Source organism: Lissotriton helveticus, chromosome 5_1, assembly GCF_964261635.1.
Source record: "Lissotriton helveticus chromosome 5_1, aLisHel1.1, whole genome shotgun sequence".
Classification (NCBI taxonomy): Eukaryota; Metazoa; Chordata; class Amphibia; order Caudata; family Salamandridae; genus Lissotriton; species Lissotriton helveticus.
The window spans coordinates 168695366-168721961 of record NC_136065.1 but is presented as its reverse complement, the minus strand read 5'-3'; the positions used below and the strand labels follow the sequence as shown (position 1 = coordinate 168721961).

At 42.0% G+C, this 26596-nt stretch overlaps 1 protein-coding gene across 6 annotated transcripts in view; it reads right to left on the bottom strand.

The window, feature by feature from the left end:
• Positions 1 to 26596, bottom strand: part of STRBP (spermatid perinuclear RNA binding protein) — a 617908-nt gene that overhangs the window by 380051 nt on the left and 211261 nt on the right. For 4 of the 6 annotated variants that reach the window (XM_078641959.1, XM_078641961.1, XM_078641960.1 and 1 more), the window contains exon 5: positions 19920 to 20064. In XM_078641959.1, the coding sequence (XP_078498085.1) occupies positions 19920 to 20064 (145 nt within the window). The remainder of the gene's footprint in view (positions 1 to 19919; positions 20065 to 26596) is intronic. The other 2 variants (XM_078641963.1, XM_078641962.1) reach the window with 1 other exon arrangement.

The following is a 26596-nucleotide window of genomic DNA, read 5'->3' as shown; positions in this document are numbered from 1 at the left end:
AAACAGTGGAAGTCACTAGGAAGGCGAATAGTAATCATTCCAATATTGACAGAGCTTTCAAGTAAGATGAAAATTAAAGGAGCTGAAAGTAGGAACAACTGCCCCTCCTTGCTCTGCAGGAATACATTCCATGTACTAGATATTTAATTCTAAACTTTAAAAAGTATAATAAATGAGCAAATTCTATACAGTAGCAAATGAAAGATAATCCACGTAAAATTACAGTATATAATCCTACTCAGTGTCGAACTAATGTACAAATGTAACCATAAATCCCTGTGTCCCCCCTCATACGCAATTGTTACAGATGATAATCAGTTTTCCGGCTGCTTCGCATTACTTAGGTGGAATTTACTTGTTCTGAAGCTTCTGTATAATATGAAAAGGGTTAAAAGAACAAATGCTACATGCTCATTTTCTGACATTGTGAACGTCACAGCAGATGTTTGCATTGCTTCTCATGTAGTCTGTAGGTGCTGTAAGGATTAAATGATGTACGATTGACATATGTCACATGCACAAAATGATTTCCATTGTAAGGTTTTTTTTCTTTATTGAGCTAATGTATTTTGTAATGTAGCCAATATAAACATCTGCATCAAGCCAACACATTGTTTAAAAAAAGTTTGTAAATGAGCGATTAGTTTCAAAATAAAGTTAGAAATGATTAAGATTGACTGCCTGCAAAATAAATCATAAAAACGACTGTAGTTGTTTTTTCAAAGCTAACATTAAAGATTTGCAGTATTTAGACCTCTAGACACCATCACATCTTCCCAGGACATGATACAGCTGGTGCAAAGCAAATAAAGTTGTGCATGCTAAGGCAGAACATGAACATTCTGAAATTCAAACAGATAACTTCAACAATTCTTTTTGTTCTGACAGAAAAAATAAATGCAATTGAATTCTCAATTAGTTTTGCACAATGTTATCTGTATTTTTTCGTATCAGGGACACGATATTGGTGACTGAAAAAAAGATAGTGTTTTAGTTGTTGTTTTTTTTTGCAGGCAGTCAGCACTTATTGGCAGGATTCCATTAAAAGGCAAGGTGAAAGGATCAGGCAGTGAGAAGGGGAGTCAGACTTGCACCAGATTCCCTTTTACATCTTCAGTGTCATCACCAACAAAAAGAAAATCTGTTTCTTCATGCTCTGATTGCCAATTAGGTGACAGACTGAACACTGGGCCTAAACAAAATTTACCATTGCTGTACTTGCTTTGTGGTACTAGAAGCTGTAAAATGCATGGATAAGCGTTCAAGAGCTAAATGCGGACACCAGCAATACACGCTCGACTGAAAGTTATTTGCACCCATAGGCTGAACTTAAATGTGGAAATAAACAAATCTGTGGGCGGACGCTCCATATTAAACGAGGAAACCGATTAAAAAAAAATCAGTCGACATTTGCGTTCACAGATCTGATTTACAAGTATGATCAGTTGGCCAATAAAGCAGATTAACTACACTGGTAACCGCATGAAGGGGGCATACTAAATGCAGCAAGCACCCACAAACCAGTAAGCTTGAGGAAATTCACATGAACGTAACCTGTTCATTCCCACATTGGAAAAGCACAATTACTCCTTTAAATGCCACAATAATTCTCTTCCAGGACAGTAAAGAGTAAACCCTAATGTTTAATTGGAGAGTAAAGGAAAAAAAACATTTCCCAGTTGAGAATAAAATAGGAAGAAGATGTACTTTTGTAATTTTCAGTCATGGTTGGTCACAATGTGTACCATCACATTAAATTATGCATACCTGAAATACCACGATTTGTCTAGCTTTCTATCCATACTTCTAGCACAATTGATGAAGAACAAAAAAGGCAGAAATCTCGCAAGACTACGATTTGAAGGTTTATGCATTTTGTTTTAATTTGTCAGCTAGATTTACTGATTAGGTTTCAATTCACTTACTACAAATTATATACAAGTGGAAGAGCCTTTCTTTTTAACTAATAGGTAGCAACATACAGTAGCCGTGTGCTTTATTGGGAGTGCCTGCATATCTTTTGCAATGTGACAAATGCAAAAGTATACTGCAAACCTACGGTTTTATGTATACTAATGGTGCGCTGACAGAAGTAAACAAGAGGTAATTCCAGGACTAAAAAGGTGGTATTTACAACAAAATGTGAATACATATAAAACAGATATGGCATATCGTACTACAAACTGGGCAGTACACGTTTCATGTAGAGCTATGCACAGTAATTTAAATCTGCTAAAATGTAGGTGCTGGAGTAGAAATACTGCAAGCAATTGCTCCCTCAGTTTCTCTCTAATATGTTCTACTAAAAGATGACAAGATTGCTGTCATGCTCCTTTTCCAATACAGATTTCAAACCTGTGGTAAGAATGCAGACTCACAACGGTAAGTGACTATACTATTTTAAAGTTGCAAGGTAAAACACTTTTGTGGTAGTCTGGTTTTAATTTACTAGACAAAGATTAGGATGTAGTTTGCCAAACACAACCAATGGGTATCGTATATTCTTATATTCTCTTCCTTTACTTACTCATGAGAGCCTTCTCTGTACTGGGCAACACCAGACATTGATCCACATGAGTAACATCTACTAATGCTGTTTGTACAAACCTTCTTCTTTAAATGGAATATAGGGTGCAAAAGATTTCCGTTTTCCCTGAAAGTCTGGGTAAAGTATTGCTCCAAGACTGCTACTGTATGTACTATTTCTGAATCTTCTGTAGTGCAGCATCCATTTTTTATGCTCGAGTGTGATGAAACTTCAAAGTTGACAGATTGTACATGGACATCAACGAAGATTACATCATAGTCTTCATTCCTTCAAAAGGGTCTATATTGGGAAAGGGCACCTTCTGTTTTCCAATGGGTTAAACTTCTGTGAAATTCACACTTGTTTTCAAAGTGTTCCAATTCTCACACCTTATGAAGGATTACAGCTAAACCCGTTATCAGAGATGGCCCAACCTAATATTTGAGGTCACTGCAAATGAATACATATATTCAGATTATATCAGCTTGAGCAGCATATGTCAAATGTGCAATATGATTTTTAGAAGAATTTACACAGGTAAAATGTAAAATTGCTGACATTCCTTTCACGCTAAAAAAATAATCCTTTATTATTTCCAAGAATTTGTACTCCTCTAAATATTCTGGATAAGGCTTAAATTAAATACTTCTATTTTATCTACCCTGCTTCCATAAGAAAAATGTTACTTACCCAGTAAGCATCTGTTCCCGGCATGTAGGGCTGTAGATTCACATACTTTGCATACTCCTGCCATCTAGTATTGGGTCTGGATGTTTTCAAGTTTTTTTCTTTGAAGAAATCTTTCCAGTCAGGAGGTAAGGTGACTCCTCCTTTCAGTGATATTGAACATAGGCATCGACTCCATTGTTAGAGTGTTTTCCCGCAGAGGGTGAGAATGGAGTTAGTAAGTGTAGAATAAAGATGTCCATGCGTATGTATACGAGTAAGAAACTACAACAGGTATAGGTACCCAGGGAGACTGCTCTACATGCCAAGAACAAATGCTTACTGGGCAAGTAACATTTTCTGTTCGAGGCATGTGAACAGCAGATCACATGCTTTGCATAGACTATAAAGCAGTACTCTCCCAAAGTGGTGGCTAACCTATTGCTGTTGCAGTTGTTTGAAAGAGTGTTCTAAGACCTGCCTGGCCTACATTAGCTTGTTGCCTCGCTAACACATCTACACAATAGTGCGTGGTCAATGAGTGCGGTGTAGACCATTTTGCAGCTTTAAAGATGTCAGCTATGGGGATGTTTCATAAGAAAGCCATAATAGCCCCTAGTTTGTGGGTGGAATGCGCTCTGGGGGGTATTGGTAAAGTCCTCTTTTGCTTTTACATAGCATGTTTGGATACATTCAACAATCCACCAAGCAATAACGAATTAGAAATAGGATTGCCTTTGTGAGGTGGAGCAAAAGCCACAAAGAGTTGTTACGTTTGACAAAATGGTTTTGTCCTTTCAATGTAATACAATAAGGCTCGACAACATCTAAAGTGTGTAGAGCCCGTTCTGCCACTGAATCTGGTTGAGGAAAGAACAGAGGGAACTCAACAGATTGATTCATGTGAAAGGCAAATACCGCTTTGGGTAGGAACTTGGGGTTAGTGCGAAGAACCACTTTGTCTTTGTGGAGTTGGAGAAATGGTTCTTCTATGGTTAGTGCTTGAAGCTCACCCACTTTTTTCAGTGATGTAATAGCAATGAGGAAAGCAACTTCACAAGTGAGAAATTGTAGTTCCCATTTATGCAATGGCTTGAAGGGTAGACATATTAGTCTGGTAAGGATAATGTTAAGATTTCACACTGGAGCAGGTGGAAGTCTTGGTGGAATAACTCTTTTGAGTCTTTCCATTAAAGCCTTGATAACCGGTGCTCTGAAAAGGGACAGATGTTGTCTATTTTAAGGTATGCAGCTATTGCAGCGAGATGTCAGCGTATGGATGTGTAAGCCAATCCTGACTGCTGCAAGTGTACTACGTAACAAATGATATTTCATTTAGCTGCGTTGCAAGCTCTTGTAGTAGGCCTTCTGGCCTCTTTAATGATGATCCTACAGTCTGGTAGAAGGTTCAAATAACCAAACTCTATGATTTCAGGTGCCAGATCGCTAGGTTGAGTTCTTTGGGATCTGGAAGTCTTAGGTCTCCTTGGCTCTGTGTGAGGAGACTGGGTGTGAGATGTAGTTTTTGATGAGGAACTACTGAGAGCTCTAATAGGGTAGTGAACCAAGGTTAACAGGCCATGTGGGAGCTACTAGGATCAGTGTGAGGGATGTTTGTCTGAGCTTCCGAACCACTAGTGGAATGAGTGGGAGAGGCGGAAAAGCATAGGCAAATATCCCTGACCAGTTCATGCATAGTGATTAGCCTTTGGACAATTGATGTGGATACCTGGAGGTGAAGTTTGGGCATTTTGCTTTTTTTGGTGTATGGCGAACAGATCTAGCTGTGGAAAACCCCACATTTGAAAGAATGGGAGGAGAACTTTTTTTTTTTTTTTTTGAGAGTTTTATATAGCGCGAACTAGACCCGAACCGAATCAGGTATCAGAGCGCTTTACATAGCACCAGTTACGTTACATGAGGATGGACACACATTCATTTTAGGCACGGGGAGATTAAGTGATTTGCCCAGAATCACAGGAGGTTTTTGGCGTCGTTACCGAGACTCGAACCCAGGTCCCCAGGTCCGAGGTCGAGCGCCCTAGCTGTTAGGCCAACTCCTCTCCCCAGAGGAGTTGAAGGGTGAAGTTCCCACTCATCAATCTGTTGTCTCTGCCTGCTGAGAAGGTCTGCGATTTGATTGTTTACTGCTGGGAGGTGTTCTGCCAGGAGAGAAATATTGTGATGTATGGCTTGTGCAAGGCGTGACAGCTGGAGAGAGTGTGTCCCGCCTCTGTTTTTGTATGTTATACATGGCTGTCAAGTTGTTGGTGCGGACTAGGACAGCTTTGTGTGCAAGGTGTGTCTGGAATGCTTTGAGCACTAGAAATATTGCTAGCAGCTCTAGATGATTTATATGAAGTTCCTTTTGCTTTTGACTCCACAAACCTTGAACTGTGTGAGTTTGGAGATGAGCTCCCTAATCAGTGTGCGATAAGTCTGCTGTTAGCACGGTCTGTGGAACTGGGTCAATGAAGGCCGCCCTTTGGATAAGTTTTGTGGATTCCACCACAGCAGAGAGCGATGAGTGCGGCTGTCTACCAACACTAGATTTGACAATTGACCGTGAGACTGATTCCACTGACGTGCTAAGCATTCTTGAAGGGGACACATTTGAAGCCTTGCATGAGGAACTATCATGATGCAAGAAGCCATCATTCCCAGTAGCTGCATGTATACTTGAGCTGGTAGTGACTGGTCAGGCAGAAACTTTGAGATTAGAGCAGATTCTGGCTGCATTGGGACAGTCTAGAGCTTTTTGAGTATTGAGAGTGGCTTCAAAATATGTTTGTGTGTTGGAAGGTTGGAAATGGGACTTCAACCCATTCACTGTAAGCCCCAGATCGTGCAGTAATTGCAGTGTTATTTGAGTGTGCTGGAGAACACTTTGGGTAAGAGCTGGCTTTGATAAGCCAGACGTCCAAGTACGGGAAGACATGAATATGCTGTCTTTGCAGGTGAGCAGCGACTACTGCCAGGCATTTGGTGAATACTCTGGGGGCAGTGGTGACTCCGAATGGGAGCACTTTGAACTGGTAGTGTTGTCCCGCTACCACAAACCTGAAATATTTGCGATGAGCAGGATGTATGGGAATATGGAAGTATTTCCCCTTTGAGTCTAGTGTAGACAAAGTCGCCTTGCTGTAGGAGTGGGAGCACTTGTTGAAGAGTGACCATAAGAAAGTGACTATACTGATTTAGCTCTCCGAGGTCTAATATAGGCCTGAGAGACCCGTCCTTTTTGGGTATGAGAAAGTATAGGGAGTACACGCCTGATCCTTGATATTTTAATGGTACGGGCTCCATAGCTCCCTTTTGCAGAAGAGAGTGAACCTCCTGTTTGATGAGGTGTAGATGCTCTGGTAACATTTTGTGTGAACATGGAGGAATGTTTGGGGGATTGTTGGTAAGCTTCAGGCAATAACCATATTGGATCATTCCTAGGACCCATCTGTCTGTAGTGATTGTATGGCAGGCGGTGAGGAATTGAGCGAGACATCCCCCGACAGGTGTGGAATGATCGGGGGAAGGGGAGGCAAGTCACTGTTTGTTTGTTGAGGAGGAGGTTCGGGTGTGTAACCTCTACCTCTTCCCTTGCCATTATTGCCTCTAAATCCGCCTCAAAAGTAACCTCTTGAAGAGGATGACTGACTGTTACCTTTATACAATGTAGAGGTGTTGTCTGTAGATGTATTTAGAACCCCCCCTGTAGAAGGAGTGACAAAAAGAACTGCAATTGGATGGGGACTGTAGGGCTCCCATAAATTTTGCAACATCTGTGTCCTTCTTCATCTTCTCTAAGGAACTGTCTACAACATGACCAATGAGATGCTCTTTATCAAAAGGTTAGTTTAAGCTAGAAGCCTGTACTTTGGGTTTAAACCCTGAAATTCTAAGCCAGGCATATCTTCTTAGCAATACACTGGTGTTGATTGCACAAGCCGCAGTGTCCGCTGCATCTAAAGCGCATCAAATAGATGTGTTTGAAATTAGCTTTACTTCTTGAACTTGTGCCTTAGACTTATGTTCATCAGGTAGAAATTGGAGCAATTTTTCCAATTCGTAGTTGTGCGCTCTGTCGTATCTAGCTAAGAGAGCCTGGGTATTGGCAATACGCCAGTGATTGGCTACCTGTGCAGCTACTCTTTTCCCTAAAGCATCTATTAATTTAGATTCCTTGTCTGGAGGAGGGGCATACCCCGATGTTTGTGAGAATCTAATTTTAATTGACCCTTAATGTAAACTGGATCTGATGGTGCAGATGTATACTTTTTTATTTACCCTTGATGTAAGAATTAGTGCGGAAACCGGATCTTTAAAGTTGGCGTCCGCATGTTTTAGCCTACCCATAAGCATAGGCAGTGTGTGAGTGGATCTTTGGTAAGAGCTTAGTGTCTTAAAGAGAAAATCCTTCTTAAGTGTCTCTTAATGAAGCTGAACTCCATGTTATACAACAGCCCTATTTATTAGTTCTATGTACCCTACATTATGATCAGGTGGGGAGGGTTTTGTAGAGAATAGATCTGGATCGATATCGGTTTTTAGATCTGTGTTATAATTGTTCCATGGATCAGGACTATTATCATCTAAGCGTCCCCGTCATCCTGGTTGCCAGGTGTTTGTGGTCCTGGGGAATTTGTGGGCGTTATCAACAAATTTGGGTTAATTGGGGAAGTAGGTGTTAAAGGAGGAGGAGGAGAGGGGTTATTACCAACATGTTTTCTATTAAGAGGAATGTGGTAAGTGTCCTCTGTTTCTGGCTTGGCGCCCTTATGTGGCCGACTCGATCCTGAGCCGGAAGGCTTTAATATTTGTTTTGGTGCCGAACCCGAAGGTGGGGCTTTGAAAACGTGTTCTCTGTGCTGACCTTGGCCGGAAGGCAGAGGAGAGACTGGGGCCTTTTTCATGGGCAGAGGTGGAGTTTGGGGCAGGTGAGGATCGGTACTCACAGTACGCTGACCCTGCAGAATCTTTGTCCATGTCGGAGTCTGCTTATGACACGGAAATAAGCTCTTCTTCTTCCTCAGCTCTTGCGCGTCGTCGACATCTTGTTCGGAATCTTCTCCTAAGAGAGGGGTTGGCCTAACGGCTAAGGCGCTCGACCTCGGACCTGGGGATCTGGGTTCGAGTCTCGGTAACGACGCCAATAACCCCCTGTGATTCTGGACAAATCACTTAATCTCCCCGTGCCTAAAATGAAAGTGTGTCCTCATGTAACGTAACTGGTGCTATGTAAAGCGCTCTGATACCTGATTCGGTTCAGGTCTAGTTTGCGCTATATATAAAACTGCACAAAAAAAAAAGAGAGATCCGGAATGGAGCCTCTGTGTTGGTGTTGCATTTTGTGACGTCGAGGCCGACGGTCACGGAGCGTCTTCTTGGATAGGAATGATTCACACGTTTTGCAGTCTTGTTCATCGTGTTCCGGGGAGAGGCACAAGTTGCACACTTCGTGCGAGTCGTTGTGCGGGTACTTGTGTGGCACGCGGGAATTTATATGGAGTCCGTTCCATCGACTGCGAGATGGCCTGATGTGGGTAGGCCCGACGGCCTTCCACATAGTTTCCGATCGAAAGAGATTTTTCTGAAACCAATACATTTCGCAGAGAATGGAAAACGAAATCGAACAACAATACCGTAGAGGGTAAGTGAAATGCGCACCGAGGAGAACCCGAAGAAAGGTTTCGAACTGGAGCGTAGCAATGCATGTCCGTACCCGATGGCGGAAAAAAACAATCTAACAATGGAGTCGATGTCTATGCGCAATATCACCGAAAGGAGGAGTCACCACACCTTGTGACTGGGAAGACTTCTTTGAAGAAAACAACTAACAAACATCGGGACCCAACAGTAGATGGCAGGAGTATGCAAAGCATGTGATCTACTGCTCATATGCCTTAAACACATATTTACACTACATTAACACTAACAGATAAAGGAAAATCTCTCAATTCCAGGCATGTTCCAGCTTCTGGCCCAAATGTAGCTGCAGAATGTGATATCAAAAGAGTAAGCTTAAATCAGCTATACCTTAATATCATCCTCACTAAGAGAACATTAATAAAAATGCCATAATTTAACTTGCTTACAATGAAGTATATTTCATTCATAAATTAAGAAATGGCTACAATTACGTTAATTTGTTTATATTAGGTTTGTATTCCCAAGCACTAAAACCATGTGTGAAATACTCTTTGTAGTAAACGATTTAAAGGTGCCTTTTTATAGTAAGATATTTTTCGGATTTCTGATATCAATGTGAAAATTGTGAGGAAAAAGTAGTAGTTGGAAAATTTCTTCTAAAATATGTATCAATAAAGCTTTTGGTAGAGTGCTTTATATTTACAACAGGAGGTAATATCCAGGTGCAAATCTGACGTGACTCGCCACTTCATTTTTGGATGGAAGTGAGAATAAATTACCAAACTCACATTGTGACCACTCATATCCAGCTTCTCAGTATTTTACTCAACTGGTTTAAATGTTTTGGAAAAACTAGTACTGCTGAATTCACTTGCTCAATTAGAGGGACACATCGATCAAATTAACTTATTTTAGAACTGAAACAAAATAACTGCATTACTGTTGAGCACACATCTCAACAGACTAAAGCTCAACTGTTTCGGAATAAATGTCCAAATTAGAAACCACAGGTAAGAGATTTCACTGCATAGTTTCAAACTACTGACTAGCGTCAGCACTCATTTTCTTTGCCAAAAGTAAGATTTATATTGTATTCTCATATTTTAAGTCTAAATCACAAAACCTTTTAACAAAATTGATGTATTTAATAAGGGTTCACAGAGCACGAAGTAACAAACATTCAAATTGAAAAGCTATATACACTCAAGATGTCCTTTGCATTTCGACCTTGTGTACTTGGTTAGAAGATGATTAGTGTAATGAAACAATACTATAAGAAATCTTGGTCAGTTTACCTAAATGACCTCTCAATCCAATCTTTAAATCCAAATTCTATAACAATTCCCACGGTGTCTCGGTCACTGAAGATTCATGTGAAAAGAAGGGTTCTTAATAAATGCAACGGAAAAATAATCACTTACAAAATGTTTCTAAAACATACTCCACATACATTAATAGTGTTCTCTTGATAGGAACGGTTTCAGTTTACTTCCTGAAGCTTTTATAATAAAATTGCTTTGATGGGAAGTTCATACATTTAAGCTTTTGTAATAAAATTAGTGTGATGGTGAGACATGCATTTTTTTCCCAGCTTGGCCATTGCCAGAAGCTCCTATTGGCAATCCGTCCCTCAGTTTCAATGAGTCACCTCTATCATGCCAATTAGTTAATACTGCTGCTCAAGTGGGTTGTAGGCAGAGTATGTCAATATCAGGAGAGTCATCAACTCCACTAGAATGTTTACTTTTTTTCAGCCTAGCTGATAATGTTGAGGTGCATGAGATAATCTGGCTTCAGAAATTGCTTGTTTAGATCGCAAACTGACTAAGTGCATGCGTCCACAGATAATGGGTTTGCAACCAGAACAGGCATGTTTGAGCATTGAAAAATGCCTGGGGTAAGAAAAGATCTCAAGGGGCACTATACAATGACTACTTTGTCAATTCATATGTTCTGCCCTGGCTATTAAAGTAAAGCTATCTTCCCTTCAGAGTACCTTTAACACATAATGGTTTTACATATGACCATACAACAAAGTAATTATTAGACCAATAGAAAAAAAGTACTAGGTGATGTTTTGATCCCCTAAAGATGATGGATCATCATCAGGACTGGGAAATTATAAAGAAAGCCAGAGAGCAGGTTGGAGATACAGATGGAGTCCTAATCAGTAAAAGAAAAAAACCCTTTTTTTATAGTTAAGAGCAGGAAGATGGGACACACAGGTGATCAGTTATCTAATGAGATCACTGCAGTTGTCCAATTGCCATGATTCAAATGTCAGAGAAAAAATGGATAAAAGCAATAACATGGAGTCTGGAACAATGGGTAATCAAAAGGGCAGAATGCAATTGTAAGTGCAGGTGAGACCCAATAGAGAGGAGGCGGAATTAGTTGAAGAGTATGTATATTGCACACATAGACAGGCAGCCTGCGAGTAAACATGCTGTATCTGAGCACTGAGATTCTGCAATATAGGAAGGGTGCAACAGGAAGATTCTCAGCTCCATGCACGTTCTCTGGCTTTTCTTCCTCCAAACAAACCAAAAGTTAAGATCCAAGTCCAATGTGCTTCCCAAGAAGTTGGAAAAAGGGGGCAGCAGCAAATCAAACAAGCATTGGCTAAACCAATAGGTCTCGCCTTAACAGATCATTGCCAACATATTGACCTAGCATGAATGCATCAGGAGTTTCATTATTTTTTTACGACCGATTCCACACTATTACATTGAGGGAAACATGGGTAATATCGAACACGTAGCTGTCCTCATTGCATGGACTGGACTGTCAGCCTGCTTGTAATATAGTGTCCCTCTGGTTAATAATGCAATGAAATGTCATGCATACACGCCCTGAAACATGGAAATTCCACACAGTATCAAACTGAAACCATGACAGCTTCATACGTGCCGGTGCTGCTTAAGTGTCGCGTTGCTGCTAGAGAAAAATTAAAACAAGCACTTATGCAAGCTGGGTGTCTGGTTGACAAGGGGTCGTTTGAAGCAGGGCTGCTGATGGTCACAAGAGGAAATCAATATGATTAATTTGATTACCTCCCTCTGAAGAGGGTGAGTTGAATCGAGAGGCTAATACCATGATGACAGAGAATGCTTGGGCAGGGTCTCACTGCTGCTGCAGAAAATCAGATTAATCTCCTGTGCAAACTGATTGGCCTGGGCCCTTTTGTAGGTCTTAAGTAAACTGCATCACAACGTATATTCCAGTTTATTATGGCCTGGGATGTATCACTGTGCCTCCTCTCCCACCTTGGCCAATGCCTAATAAATGGAAAAAATGCATATTCTGGCCTTGTGTAATATAACTGGCGCTCATGTAAAGTGCTCAGAGTTTGACTAGACATATTTTTTTCAAAAGCGGGGGTATGAGCTGGAACTAGTCCCTACATGTTGGACAAACAGCTTTTCTGTCACGACTAATTAAGTTTCTTTATTAGTTTATTATTTTTTATTGGCGAATGAAAACAGTAAATCATAACATAAACCAGTATGCTGTATAGTCAACAACATAGTAAGATGTTAACAAAATATCAAAATAAAGAGAAATAAAAAAGTCAGAATGATTAAATGACCAGTTATTTTATAATAAAAAAGTAGTAAGAAAGCTAGATGGAGAAAAAATGAAGTAAAAAGAGGAGTGAAAAGAAGGTAGGAAGGAGAAATGACCTTTTCTTTGCGGCTTGGGAAAAGTGGGTCCTGTCGGCAAGCAGCTTTCGTAGAGAATATAATTCTTGCTCCTGTGATCCCAGAGCAGGTTTCGGGTATGGCAGATGACGGGTTTGGGCCCGGCATTGTTACAATCTCAGGGCGGAACATGGCGGGGTGTCAGCTGTTACCAGCAGCGCTCCATCCCGTCCTCTTACAGACAGCGTGCCTGATCAGAGTCTCTCTTCAGGAAGTGCTTCCGGTGGAGCTCATAAAAGGGAGGGATGAGACGTCTGCCCTCCAGGTGAGCCCTGCAGCCTGCGGTCTGGGCTGAGCTTGAAACACTCATGGGCCCTAATCCAGGCTTCAACCCTTGACTGGGAAAAACATGTGGGTCTTTGCAAATCACATTGTGACCGTGTTACTCAAACTGAAAATAAATGTATTTGGGGAAAACCAAGTAAATACCAACCGCACAGTGAGGTGTACACTGCTGAAATGCTCTGACCCACCCCTCCTGAGCGCAACGCATGCAGGTTCGTCTCAGCTAAACTCCATACCGTCTACTTTCTATTCAGAACACCTAGTGTTTGAGGCGCTTCTACTGCAGCGCTCTCTGTAAAGCGCTCCACTGCTTCGTGAGCTAACTGTGTGCTATACCAATTCCCAAAGTGATGAAGACTTGGAAGAAGTGCTATTAGGGGGGTGGGAGCATGGCGAACATGGACAACGGGAGGGGGGAGAGCATGAAGAACATGGACAACAGTAGGGGGGGATGGAGAACACAGACAATGGAAGGGGGGACGGGAACAAAGGGAAAGCGAACAACCGGAGAGGGTCAGGAGGGTGGAGAACGCAGACAACAGGAGGGGGGCAGGAACAAAGTAAAGCACAAACAGCAAACTAAAATAGTACACGTACTGTATATAAGGGGCCAGTAGCCCTGGGAGGCTACAAATGATGACTTGGCTGTACTAAGGAAAGCCTATTAAGGAAATCAGACACCAGCATTTACGAAGGGCAAAGACACAAGCCAATGAAAAATGTGGGCGGGACTTCTCCTCTGTACTCTACCTACAACAGATCGCAACAGCAGCATTTGCGCACTGGCTCAGGCTAGACCTAAAAAGGTACAGGAGTCAATACTTCCCAGGTTAGGTCAGGGAGTCCCAGGTATATGCAATGAGGAAGAATGATTAGAGAGGAACAAAATCTGCTGTAGCACCTTCCCTCTACCCCCCACCTTTATTTATTTAATTTATTCATTTATTGAGTTTTATATAGCGCTGGCTAGACCCATTAGGTATCAGAGCGCTTTACATGAGGATCAGTGAATTACAGGTTATAAGTTAGATTTGTTACAAAGCATAATCAAACATAGGATTAAAAAGCAGTGTCAAGGTAAATTCGTCAGAGGAGGGGGAGGAAGGAGACAAAACAGAGAGACGGGGAGAAACAGTGTCCAATGTCCGGCTGGGTAGGTGATGGCCAAGGGGAAGAACCAGGGCCAATCTCCTCTATAGCTGTCTGGTAGCTCCACCGGGCTTTGGCCATAATGCTCGGACTCCGCTATCAAAGGGAGGGGGAAGAAGGAAACAAAACAGAGAAAACGGGGAGAAACTGTGTTCAATGTCCGGCTGTGTTGGCGACGGTCAAGGGGATAAACCAGTGCCGTTCTCCTCTATAGCTGTATGGTACCGGGCATCGGACATAATGCTCACACTCCCCTGTCAGGGGGTGGGGTGGAAGGAAGACAAAACAGGGAGATGGGCAGAGGCTAAGCCGGATGTCCGGTTGGGAGTTGGAGAGATGAGAAACCTACTGTCCAAACAAAATCCAGATGGGCATGGTGATATTGTTTCAGTGATTATCAAGGCGCCATCAGCAGGAGGCTCGATAGCCGGGAGAGGCAGACGCCAGAGAGCTGAAGAAGACAGCGGGCTGAACGGGGGAAGGGGGCGGGCACCATCTAAGAGTCAGGCATTTTCCTGGACCGATAGTACAGTAGACATCACGTCCTTGAAATGCCCCCAGGATGGAGCGCCTATGTAAAGGGAATCAGAAGGGATGCCCCAACAGCTCAGTTTATGAGTGGCCCGGAGCCTCCGGAGTCCCCCTCAGAGGTGGTCAAGACTGGTTCCAGTCGCCATCTTGAAGTCAGGCACTGCCCTGAGAAGGCTCTGCAAAGAATAAATTGGCCTCAACCAAGTCCCTCGGCTCGATCTCTATATCAGGTACTAACTTTGGGGGCAATTGTAGGCCCAGCGTTTGTTCCTCGTCCAAGAGTTATCTGTGTCTTCCCCCTAGGAGTCACCCTCGCAAGGCTCAAGCAGTGCACGTTGAAATCGCAAAGTGGTACATGCTTGTGTGTCTCGCCCACTTCTACCCTTCTCTGCAGCAGGTTAGGCCACTCCACAGCGGTCCTGCTGTCAGTGGCCCAGCGCGGGGCACTCCTAACGTTCCATTCCCCTCTGAAGCAAGCGGCCGCCGGTGGGCTTGTTGGGACAGTTGATCCCAATCCCTGTTTAAAGGATATCTGCCGGTTCGTGAGAGGTCCGCAGAATGTATGGCCCTCTCAAGGGCCCACCGATACTCCTACCGAAGTCCCGGTCTCCCAGGAAGTCTCGGCCGCGAACACAGTGTGCGGGCCCCTTACTCCTTCGATAGCAGCTGCCCCGCACCCATGTTACGGACAAAACAGGTCTCACTGTAGCAGCGATCCCCTGCTGGATACCATTTTGTTCGGCAGCTGTGTAAATGAGCATGGGTGGGGTAGGGCCATAGTGCAAAGTTGCAAAGCAGTATAGATGAACCAAAGAAGCAGACTACACAAAAGCTTGGGAGTTTGTTTCAGAAAAAACAAAACTAATGACTCCCATAAATTAGGATTTTTTTCAACGGGGGGGTGAGGGGGAAAACCCTTTTTTTCCTGTTACTCTTTGCCAGGTTTTTCCAAGCAGGTACAAACAGGAAAAACAGATATTACACCCTCCAACCTAAATAGGGCTGGTGGTGAAAAGTCCTTCCTACTCCATCATCATCAGAGGAAATGTTCTGTCAACTAAGCCAACAGAGGCTTGTTGAAGGAAACCTTATGGTCTGCCTGCTCTAAATGACGTGGGTGGACCAAGTATTTGGCAGACAGGCTACACTGTTGTCTCTGCAACAGAGTACCCTGCCTGCCAAACTCTATAGTGTGCCGTTAATCTTTTTTGATCAGATACTGCCACAAATGTTTCCCATACTTTGGCAATGCTTAAAATTGCTTCAGCATGGCAATCAGGGGCAACCAGTATAGCTGTTACCAATGCCAACGCAAAATAAAGAATTCTGGAATATCGCCAAAGCACACAAAACAGAAATTTATTTTTAAAATGACAAAGGCACAGGAGCTCATGCTCACTGTTCTGCTAGAATCCTACTTGCTTCATACTCCCTACTCTGCCCCAGTCTTACACGATACCAAGTGAGATACTCAAACAGATACTGGGAAAATGATCATTAGTGTTCTTGATATTGTTAACCTACACATTCATACACTGGTTGGCACTCTTACATTTAAAACTGCTTGGGCTCATTGGCTACTAAAAGCATGGTTAAGTGCAAAATAAAATCTCACTTTTCACATGGAGGGTTTAGAAAGGTAGCAAAAATAGTCTCAGTGTAAAAAGATGGCTGCCTGAGCTCGAAGACGGCAGCAGATTCTCAGCTCCATGCACATTCTCTGGCTTTCCTTTCCCCAAACAAACCAAAAGTTAAGATCCAAGTCCAATGTGCTTGTTGGAAAAAAGACGGCAGCAGCAAATCAAAAAAGATACATGAGTCGAAACTTTCACTGGTGAGGGCAGGGAGTCCCAGGTATATGCAATTAGGAGGAATGATTAGTGAGGAACAAACTTTGCTGCAGCACCTCACCTCTACCCCTCACCTATATGACACCTCCCCCCCAACACTGCAGCAAAGCAGCATAGAGGAACCAAAGAGGATGAAGCAGGTCGCCCAAAGGCTTGGTGAGAAAGTCCCAGGTATTTGCAATGAGAAATAATGTTTAGTGAGGAACAAAAGCTGCTGCAGCACCTCCCCTCTACCCCTCACCTGTAGGACAAGCTCCCACAATGTTGCAAAGCAGCATAGAGGAAACAAAGAGATTGAAGCAGGTCGCCCATAAGCCTGGTGCAGGTGTTTTACACCTTCCCACTCCTTACGCCCAGAGTGGAATTGCGGTGTGGCTAGAGAGGAGACTGTCATCTGCAGCAGCATTGTTGATGGAGAGCCCAGAGAAGGAAGGACAATCGTCTGCACATAAGGTCATTACCCGGAGATACCCTGCTGCCACAATCAGATTTTTCAATGGCAAATTTCCTCTGCAACTCAATGAGTGAAGAATGACAACAATTTCATGTTTACCCTAACTAAAGGCGAGATTCTTTTGACAGTCTCCAACAGGTAGCTTCACAGTAAATTAGGCATTACGGTCCAGAAACATATGCCCTGTAGGCCACGATGGAACCAATGTAAGGGCTCTCATGAGCTCTAGTGAAAGTAATGACAGTGCTGACTACAATATAACACATGGAAATAGATAAATCAATTACCTCCGAATTCCAATCTTTCACACTAAGTTCCACTGTACTATTGGAGGATCAAATGGACAGGATCGAAACTAAAACAAATATAGAATTCTTTGAGAGGCCTTTGGTGGGAGTTGGCACAGACCAAAGGGTGACACTTTATTCTCTTCTCCATATGGAGGTTTTGAAGACGGTGCTCGTTACCCATAACCCAGTCATTAGCAGAACAATTAGGCTTCCAAATACGAAAAGTGAAAGAAAACTGGAGGCTTGATTATGGTGACTTTGCGGATGAGAGTTTAAGAAGGTGATCTTTGAAAGCTACAGCAGTTAAGATAAAACTGTACAACAAGGGAAGCGGCGTCCTTTGGATGGCAAAGCCAAGTCTAATGAATGTCACAAAAGAGATAATAAATGCAGGAATTGTACAAGGAAGCACTGGAAAGGGGTACTCTGGAATCTAGCTTGTTCTGGCATGACTCTGGTGACTTTTGGGAAAATACATTAATTTGTCTGAAGTTGGGGGCGCCAGAGTCTGTTGTGGAATGATGTTGTCAAGTAGATGAGACCCAAGGAACAACTACAATGATGACCAAAAGGGAGATCCTTCGATTGCATGAACTTCATGATGGGTGGGCTCCTTAGGCATGGAAATAAAGCACTAGATAATTTTTAGTATCCTACTTCTACAGAGCAGCTGAGGTCACATGTCTATTTCTTGCTTTTCTTTGCCACTGCATGGACATGGTGGTCCCCATGACCTTCAGCATATATATAAATCAAGAAATATAACTATTTGTTTGTTCTCTTTATGTCCTGAAGCCAAAATTTTGAAGTGAGGGTCACCCTCACTGTTAGCCGACTTTTAACAATCCCCAACCTCTGCCTTATCAGATGTAGCATCATTTCCCGTCCACTTTTTTAATCCTCTTAACTCTAACCTATCAGTCTTTGATTTACACTCATGGATTTTTTTGCCTGGGGGAACAGACGGTCGAAGTGTATTTCTACTTTTCAGCACAATCTGGGATAATACTGCAGGAAAATAGTACACAGTGTTAAGATTAATTCAACTGTGCTATATTTTCCTATTTGAAGCAATTTATCTACGGCTTATCGATTAAGAACAGTCTTGTATTTATATGAAAGCTGTGTCTTAACAGAAAATAAAAAAAAAGTCATAAATGGAGAGAAATGGTTTATAAAATGCGACAATATTCAATATTCTCTGGAGTCTCCAAGCAAGTAGATTGAGAAAAATAGGTGCCCACGAAAAATGTTTAGGTAGTCATGGTGTTTGATGTAATTCAATATGTACAAGCAAAACAAAGCAACAATAAATTACCCAAGTAAAAAAAAATAGAAAAAATAAAAATACACCTGTTGGTAAAGAAATGTTTTTGTATTGACAAACGTTACTTACTGTTCAGTAATAATGTTACAGGCTGTTAATGAAGCTTTATTTCAGATTCATCTATAAAACCACTACTACACGATACGTTGTAGCAATAGACTCCTCTGTTTTAACTAAATGCGCCAATACCAAAATGATAAAAATGAAGCTATTTTCAAATACTCTAACTAATGGAGCTATTTTACTTGGGTAGGTCGGGTATTTTGAGACACACTGAACCCTGTCCAACTGGTATAGAATTATCTGCACACAATATATCAAAGAGGGTAAGGCTCACAGATTAACCACCAACGAAAAGCTCATGAGCAGCACCTGATGAAACAAAGAAATGACAGAGAATCTGAATGTTAAGCAATGTGTAGGATTACTAACATTTTGGTATATGTGGTATTCTGACTGGAACTACCTAGTTGCTATAATGATCATTTTCATCATAAGTAACTTTTTTTTAATGTTCTTGTAAATATCTATTTTTGGAATGGCATGAGAGGTTAAAGGGCTGACATGTATCCTATTTAATAAATTATTCAGATATATTTTTCAATTATTTTATTTATATTGTTTCTGCTACATAAAGGATTGCAGTATTTGACACAAAAATGGAACTGACCAACATTTCTCATAGCAGAGTTCATACAAGCAACAAGTAGAGGGACTTGGGGCAAGTCTTGAAATGGGAAAACAGCAACAGGGAGACCCTCTTGCCCAGATGGGCCCAGCTGCCTCAGTTGTCATGACAGATTGTAGCCAGTTGGTCAAAGGTCTGATATAGTCCAATGCTGTGTGGAACGTTTCAAGAAACAGGCTCAGAAGACTGAAGCAAAAAAAATTGTTGGTATTATGACAGGTAATATGACTTAATCAGTAACGGTCACGTTTCTTAAAATAAATGTTTCAATGCTATGGTATTCCAAAAACAACACCAAAATCAGTAAGGAAACAAACAGGAGGATTCGTTTTGACTAATTTATAAATAAAAAAACTATAATATCAGTGAACCCTCACGGAAGAATGACAATACCTCACCAATGGCCTCAAATGTTTATTTCTCCATTATTTGGCACTTAGGAATATACCCAAATTTTGTCAATATAATATCAGATACTGGCAGAAAATGCACAACCTGAATGGTGGCAGGGCACTCAAATTGCCCACCTTCTATTCTATCCCATAACTGTTATTAGGTCCAAACAGGGTGACCATTATTACATTTTAAAAAAGGGATTGTCATTTCGCGGTACAAAAGAAACTATTACTTCAAGTTATGCTCAACTGGCAAACTGGGCAAGTGATGACATATGCTTAGTCCGACCCTGTAGAACGGTATGGTTATCTGCTTAGACAAAAAAATGGAAATAAATCACTTAGCTTGCCCTTCACAAAGATTAGTCACCTTAAACATATCAGGAATAACACAAAAATAAAACGTCGTATACCTTCAGGTTTAGTGTCTTTTTCATCCCTTATTAATGGGGAAGTAAGAATCACCTTCAGTGTAAGCTTGGGTTCTTTGGAGTTTTTAATTATAAGAGCTGCCTCCTCCGTGCACTGCTCCACTTGATAGGTCTCATCTGTTAGTTTCTAAAAATCAGATAAAAATATGAAATAAAATAAACAAGTTATCCGAAAGTAAACTTACAACAACCAGGTACACCTGAATCAAGATGCGAACTTGGTAGAAGAACAATGGGAAAGCTGAAACTAAATTTGATTCTTTTGCACAAAGAAAAGGACTGGTGATTCACATGCAGCACAGGCTTCCTAGGCTAAACGAATCACAAATATATCAAGGAGTATCAATGACACCTCAGTTCTAACAGTATTCAACACAGAAGGAGCTTTGAACTTAATACTGACTTGATGCAGTAAACTCAGGAGAATAGTAGAGAAGAGCCAGGCACTTATCAAATTATCGGCTTCTGTGCAAGCATAATGTGGCCATTGCTCTGAAAACCGCATAGGTTCACATTAACCCCTTGCCTGCTGATGGCGAGCCCAGCTCGTCATGAGGCATAGTGGAGCTGTGCTCATGACGAGCTGGGCTCGTCAAAACGGCCGCGCCACTCCCCCGCGAGCTGAATTCCACACCTGTGCGGACGATCTATGGGCGTGGGCGGAGCCATGACGAGCCCAGTCCGGCATGAGCACAGCTGCACTGTGGCTCATGACGAGCTGGGCTCGTCATGAGCACTGCGAGCGGTCCCCTACCCCCCCACACAGGAGGGGAATTACGCCCGCGGTTAAGGACAAGCATTTGCAATGCAATAAGTCCGCATTTGCGAGTGTAAGCCATTGGCATTGTAAACGACAATGCATTTATTTATCGGTTTTGATAATGAAAACATTAATAATAGGCATTGTCATTTACAATGCCAATAGCTCAAACTCTTGTAAATGCGAGACCTGTTTCATTTCAAAGAAGCGGTCGCCATTGTCCCAGGCTGCTTGGAAAGGGAAAGTACATAGGGCGCACTGAATGTTGCAGGAAAGCATGTTGTGCCTGCAGTAGGAGAAACTCATTAAAGAAAGTAGTGCTTACAGACTAAATAAGACATACCGTGTAACAAGATCAGTAAAAGGGCCAGTCCTCATGGGAGATTACAAATGAAGAAAAGGCGGTACTAACAAACCTATTAAGGAATCAGAAGCCAGCATTTACACAGGACAATGACACGCCAATAAAAAATATGGCCGGAGCTTCAAGTCCATACTCTAATACAGCATGCCTCGCAGAGAGGCGCATGCGCTGCCCAGGTTTGACCTAAAAACAAAAAAGCAGGGAAAAAGTGCCATGTGCAGTCTACTCAAAATGGTGTAATTTGTCTAACAGCAAGTCTTCTACATGCACAGTGGCAAGCTGTAAAAGAGAGCTCATGGGATGTTAAAACATAGATACTAGCATAACTAGGGTATGTACTTTCTAGTCTGTTCTCTACCAACTCCTGGGGGGAACAAGAAGGGGCTCTCTCTAGATGACGAATACAACTAAAACGATCAATGAATTCAAAGCTCAATCAAAATGTTTACGAGCTCATTTTGTGAAACTCCTGGCTAGACACTAGTATTGCAAGCATGACTTGAGGATTTAGGCGATTTAAATGAAAGTCAATTTAATTTATGTCCTTTCTGTTAAACAGTGTTTTGAAAAGAAAGACCCAGGACAAATGAATGTGTAGGAGGACAGGGGCAATTGCTACAAAGTACACAAGTAAAAGTAATTCCAAAATTATACCATGAGAAGGACACAAGTGAAACACGAAGGACATTCTGCAGTGCAGGCTTTATGGTACAAAAGCAGACCAAGAGAATTTGCTGGAAAGGGTTTCAGTTGTTCAAAGTCAACATCATGCAGCAGGAACAAGGGGCCATAAAAGCTGCAAAGTATGGGGGGGTGTGGGGGAGGGGCAGGAGCACTAGTCTCATTCTCTAAAGTCGTGGGTGGCAGTGAATATATTCTCTTCTAGAATCCACTGCATGAAGTGAAAGTGTGTATTCTAAAGGAAATGATCTGGAACGACTAGCAGCGATGGTTAATTTTGAAGACTGTAATCAACACCTTCATATTGCATTGAACAAGAAGAGCAAGTCTGGTCTTACCCATGAGTGGTTCTTTCTAGAAAACACAAAGCCAATGTTGTGTTTTTCTTTATATCATTTTCTAAAAGCAATTGACTGAATAGTAACAGCAGTTTTGAAGAGGCACTCAAGCAATATTCCACTACTACAGGGGTGATTCACGGATGATTAATATGGATGATGGAAATGTTTGTATCAGGCAGGTGGGATTGGTTGAAATGTTGCGTCAAGCTGTCCACTGAAGATGAATGAGAAACTGAGTTGAGACAAGTTAAAAGAGAATTTTGATCCACGAAATGCCCCACATGAAGGGAAGGTGTGATATCTTACTCTTTCTGCTGCTGTCACACTCCACCTTGGAATATGCAGTGCGGAACATTTACGGACGTTTGAGTATAAGCTATTGTGTAGCAGGGGTACGTTTTTATTACCAACCCAACACAGCTGTAACTGCCCAACAAAACACATCCAATTCCTTTTTCTTTAAGCTCTCATTCAACAGCTTATGATCTGATTTCACTATGAATCTTCCACCTCCCACACACTTCTGATATGATGTAGGCTGCCAATAATCTATGGGCACACTCCTAAAGAAAGGATGTATTCTCAGCTGTAGTGTAGAACCAGCCCAGGCAAGCCCAGTATGTAACTGCCTTTTCACAGAACTCTCCCATCACATTCTTTATTCCCCCATTCTACACAAAGCTTCTAACATGCAATAAAATACAACACATCCCCCTTCTATAGGAAATGTAACATAATATACAAACAATTGAGCCTCCAAACAATCTTTCCAACACTAATACTTAGATAGTTAACAGAACCGGACTAAATCATATAACTAAAACAAAATTGCGTAAACTTATCTGATCCCCTCAAGGTTCCAAAATGTAACCTAAGACATAATATTTACAATTTCAAGGGTGTCTTACTTCTCCGCAAAGATTCAGTCACAGTAGGCTGCTGTTTTGAATCAATGATACATTTTTCTACCAACTGGGTTGCTTGCTCCTTCCATGCCTTCACTGCGACCTCACCACACTTGACCACATTCCTCACATCCCCTCTCTTACGATCTTCTAGCTTCACCATATACTTCCCAACCGCCTTCACCCTTCTCGGCGCGGACCATTTAGAGGAACACTGCTTCACCCCCCGCAAACAATATGCACCTCATATAATCTCCAACCTGGAACACACAACCACTCCTCTCCAAATCTTGAAATCCACTTGGAGTATACTTCAACTGTTTCTCATGATCCCTCTGATATACTGACATGTTGCATCTTGTTACGACTTACCCACCCCAAAACTCCTTGGTTTCTGACCATTCAGGAACACAAAAGGTAACCCTCCTGTTGTGGAATGAGGATTTGCCCTATAGCTTCATGTCAATTATTTCACCTCTTCCCTCCAATGACAAATGCACATTCTATCCTAAAAACCTGTTGAATCTCTCTAAATAAACATTTGTGTGGAGATGCACAATGACAGTAGTTGTATATGGCTTACCCCACAGTACTCCAGATACCTCTCAAACTCTTCTGAAACAAACTGTGGACTGATATTGGCGATCATCTCTCCTGAATATTTCCTCACAGAAATCTATCAGGACCCTCGATCTTACTTCATTCATCAAACTTACCTCTGGACACTTTGAATAATAATAATACATGACAACAAGTGTGTATTTATTTCAGGTATTCTGCAACTCAAAAGGACCACATACTTCCATAGTCACCTTTTGACACACACTCCCCGGAAATTCAGTGGGTAGTGCCGGGATTTCCACCACATTATGAGATTTGTTGCTACATGCACAAAACATTCCACGTCTTGATCCAAGCATGGGCACCAAAACTCTTCCTGCACTCTTCTTTTCATGCCAGATATCCCACCACGCCCTTCATGCACCATCTTTAAAATCTTTTTACGCAATTCCGCAGGTACTAGCAATCTTCTCAAAATATCATCTTGATAAGACAGCTCATGCCGTATCGTCTCATAATCACTTAATTCTGGAACATAATTTCTCGATAACTATCCCCTACTGCGTAACAGTTCAACAATTCAATGCATATCCTTATAATTCAGCACACTTGGTCTCCACTCGTCCTTTGCTATGGCCTTCATCCCATTACACTCCAGTGCTGCCACCATCCAATCATATTCCTTATCATTTGTCCCCACACACACTGGAAGCCTTGAAAGGCAATCAGCATTGACAATGCAGATTAATAGAACATACTTGGTGACAAAGGTGTACTCTAGTAAACGGTACACCCATTTTGCAATGCAAGGAGTTGCTTTACTTGCCCCCATCGTGGTGAACAGGTCTATTAGGGGCTTATGGTCAGTTTGTAGCTCAAATCCAATACCCCAGACAGTTTCTAAAATGATGTATTCCCCACCTACAAGCTAAAGCTGCTTTCTCTATCATAGAACAGTTCATTTCAGCATCTCTCAAGGTTCTCAGGGCAAAGGTTACCTCCCTTTCATGCCCCTTATGTGATTGCATCATCACGGCCCCAATACCATGCGCACTGTCATCAGTTGCTACTACGGTATGATCATAGACATTAAAAGCTTTAAGTTATACAGCATTCACAATAGAGTTCTTAATTTTTACACACGCTTCTTGCCATTCTCGAGAACACTCAAACCTCGGACCTTTCTTCATCAATAGCCTTAACGGTCAGAGAAGTTGTCAACAAACATGGCATAACTTTCCGCAAGACCCAGCAAAGATCTAAATTGATTCTTATCCCAGAGACGAGGCACTTCCTCAATTGCCTGTTAAAAGCTAGATCTTTGGCCTCACCCCGGCCTTGGAGATACTGTGTCCCAAATATTCCACCTCTTCCACGGACAACTTCCATTTCTTAATCACCACAGTAAGACTCGCCTCTTAAAATGCCAAGCCCTTTTCCCAACAACTCATCATGACCTTCTGTCTCTTACCCATAGCAAAACATCATCCTGAAAGAACCTCACATTCTCCAAACCTCCTAGCAGGAGCTGCATAATCCTTTGAAATGCAGCTGAAGCAGATGCTGTCTGAAAGGCATACACACCTAAATGCACATACACACCAATTCTCATTTATCATGACAGAAGGTACTTTCCATTAAAGACCTTTCTGTTGTGATAAATGAGGTTAGGTGTGTAGAGTCCAGGTGCAACCCTATTAGAAAGTACGCATTAGACAGGTTCATCATACTCCAATCCTTCATGCCGGCCAACATTTCATTTATATTGGTATACAGATGTTGATCAACCCAAATATTTCTGTTGTGGTCTCTTAAATCTACATACATCTGAATGTACCCATTAGGTTTGCGTGCAATGACAAACAGGACTCAGACATTTAAAGGCCTCTACAGGCTTGATAACATTGTTCTGGGTCAACCGATTCAATTCACACTTTTAGGCATCCCTCGCAACCAGTTGGGGAGAGGAGTTGGCCTAACGGCTAAGGCGCTCGCCCTTGGACCTGGGGATCTGGGTTCGAGTCTCGGTAACGACGCCAAATCCTCCTGTGATTCTGGGCAAATCACTTAATCTCCCCGTGCCTAAAATTAATGTGTGTCCGTCCTCATGTAACGTAACTGGTGCTATGTAAAGCGCTCTGATACCTGATTCGGTTCGGGTCTAGTTCGCACTATATAAAACTCTGAAAAAAAAATTACAAAAATGGAGCATTACGTACTTTGACCACCACCTGGATAGCACCCTTTTTCAGAACAATTTAAGTCTGAAACCACTCAAACGATGGTTTCACTAGTAATATCACAGATCACCAATGCATCCACTTCATCATCAGTTTCTACTCCCCCCCCCCCCCCCCCAAGACTTCCTTAGGAATTAATTTACTCCCCTGTACCACATTTGCACTCCCGTGCTTACATACTTTTGAAAAGTGACATATTCTCTGGCAACGAAAGTATTTGCCATTACCTCTGGACAATTTGAAGATGTTTTCACGTCTTATACTTCTTGCATCTTTAACCTGCTCTTTTCCCCATCCCAGTAGGGACTTTCAACCTGGTCTCTTTTTTCCTGTGGGCTTTCCGGTACCCTGCAGCGTGGACTGTGCCCATTCTCCTTTGGCCCTACTCCCATTATCTTTCACGGCTAGTTAGTGTACATAACAAAATATTTTCTATGCGTTTGGCTACCATCATCGATTATCTTAAAGACGTTTCCTTCAAATAGTTCTCTTTAATGTTCATGCCAAACATTTGATACATTGGCCCCTAATTATCTTTTCATAGAGCTCTTTAAATTTACACTTTGCAACAAGATTCGCAACGCAGCCACATACTGGTCAATTGCTTCACCTGGTAACTGTGCCCGAGAGAAAAACTTGTGTCTTTCCATCATAACACTTATTTTTTTCGATAAACTCCTCCAGAGCCTTTAAGTTAGACCTAAATTTGTCATCCATCTGTTCATCCATGTCGGAGCCTTTGGTCCCTCCCTCACTGTGAACAACAAATGGCGGCAAGGTCTTCAACACTTTTTACCGTCTACAGCG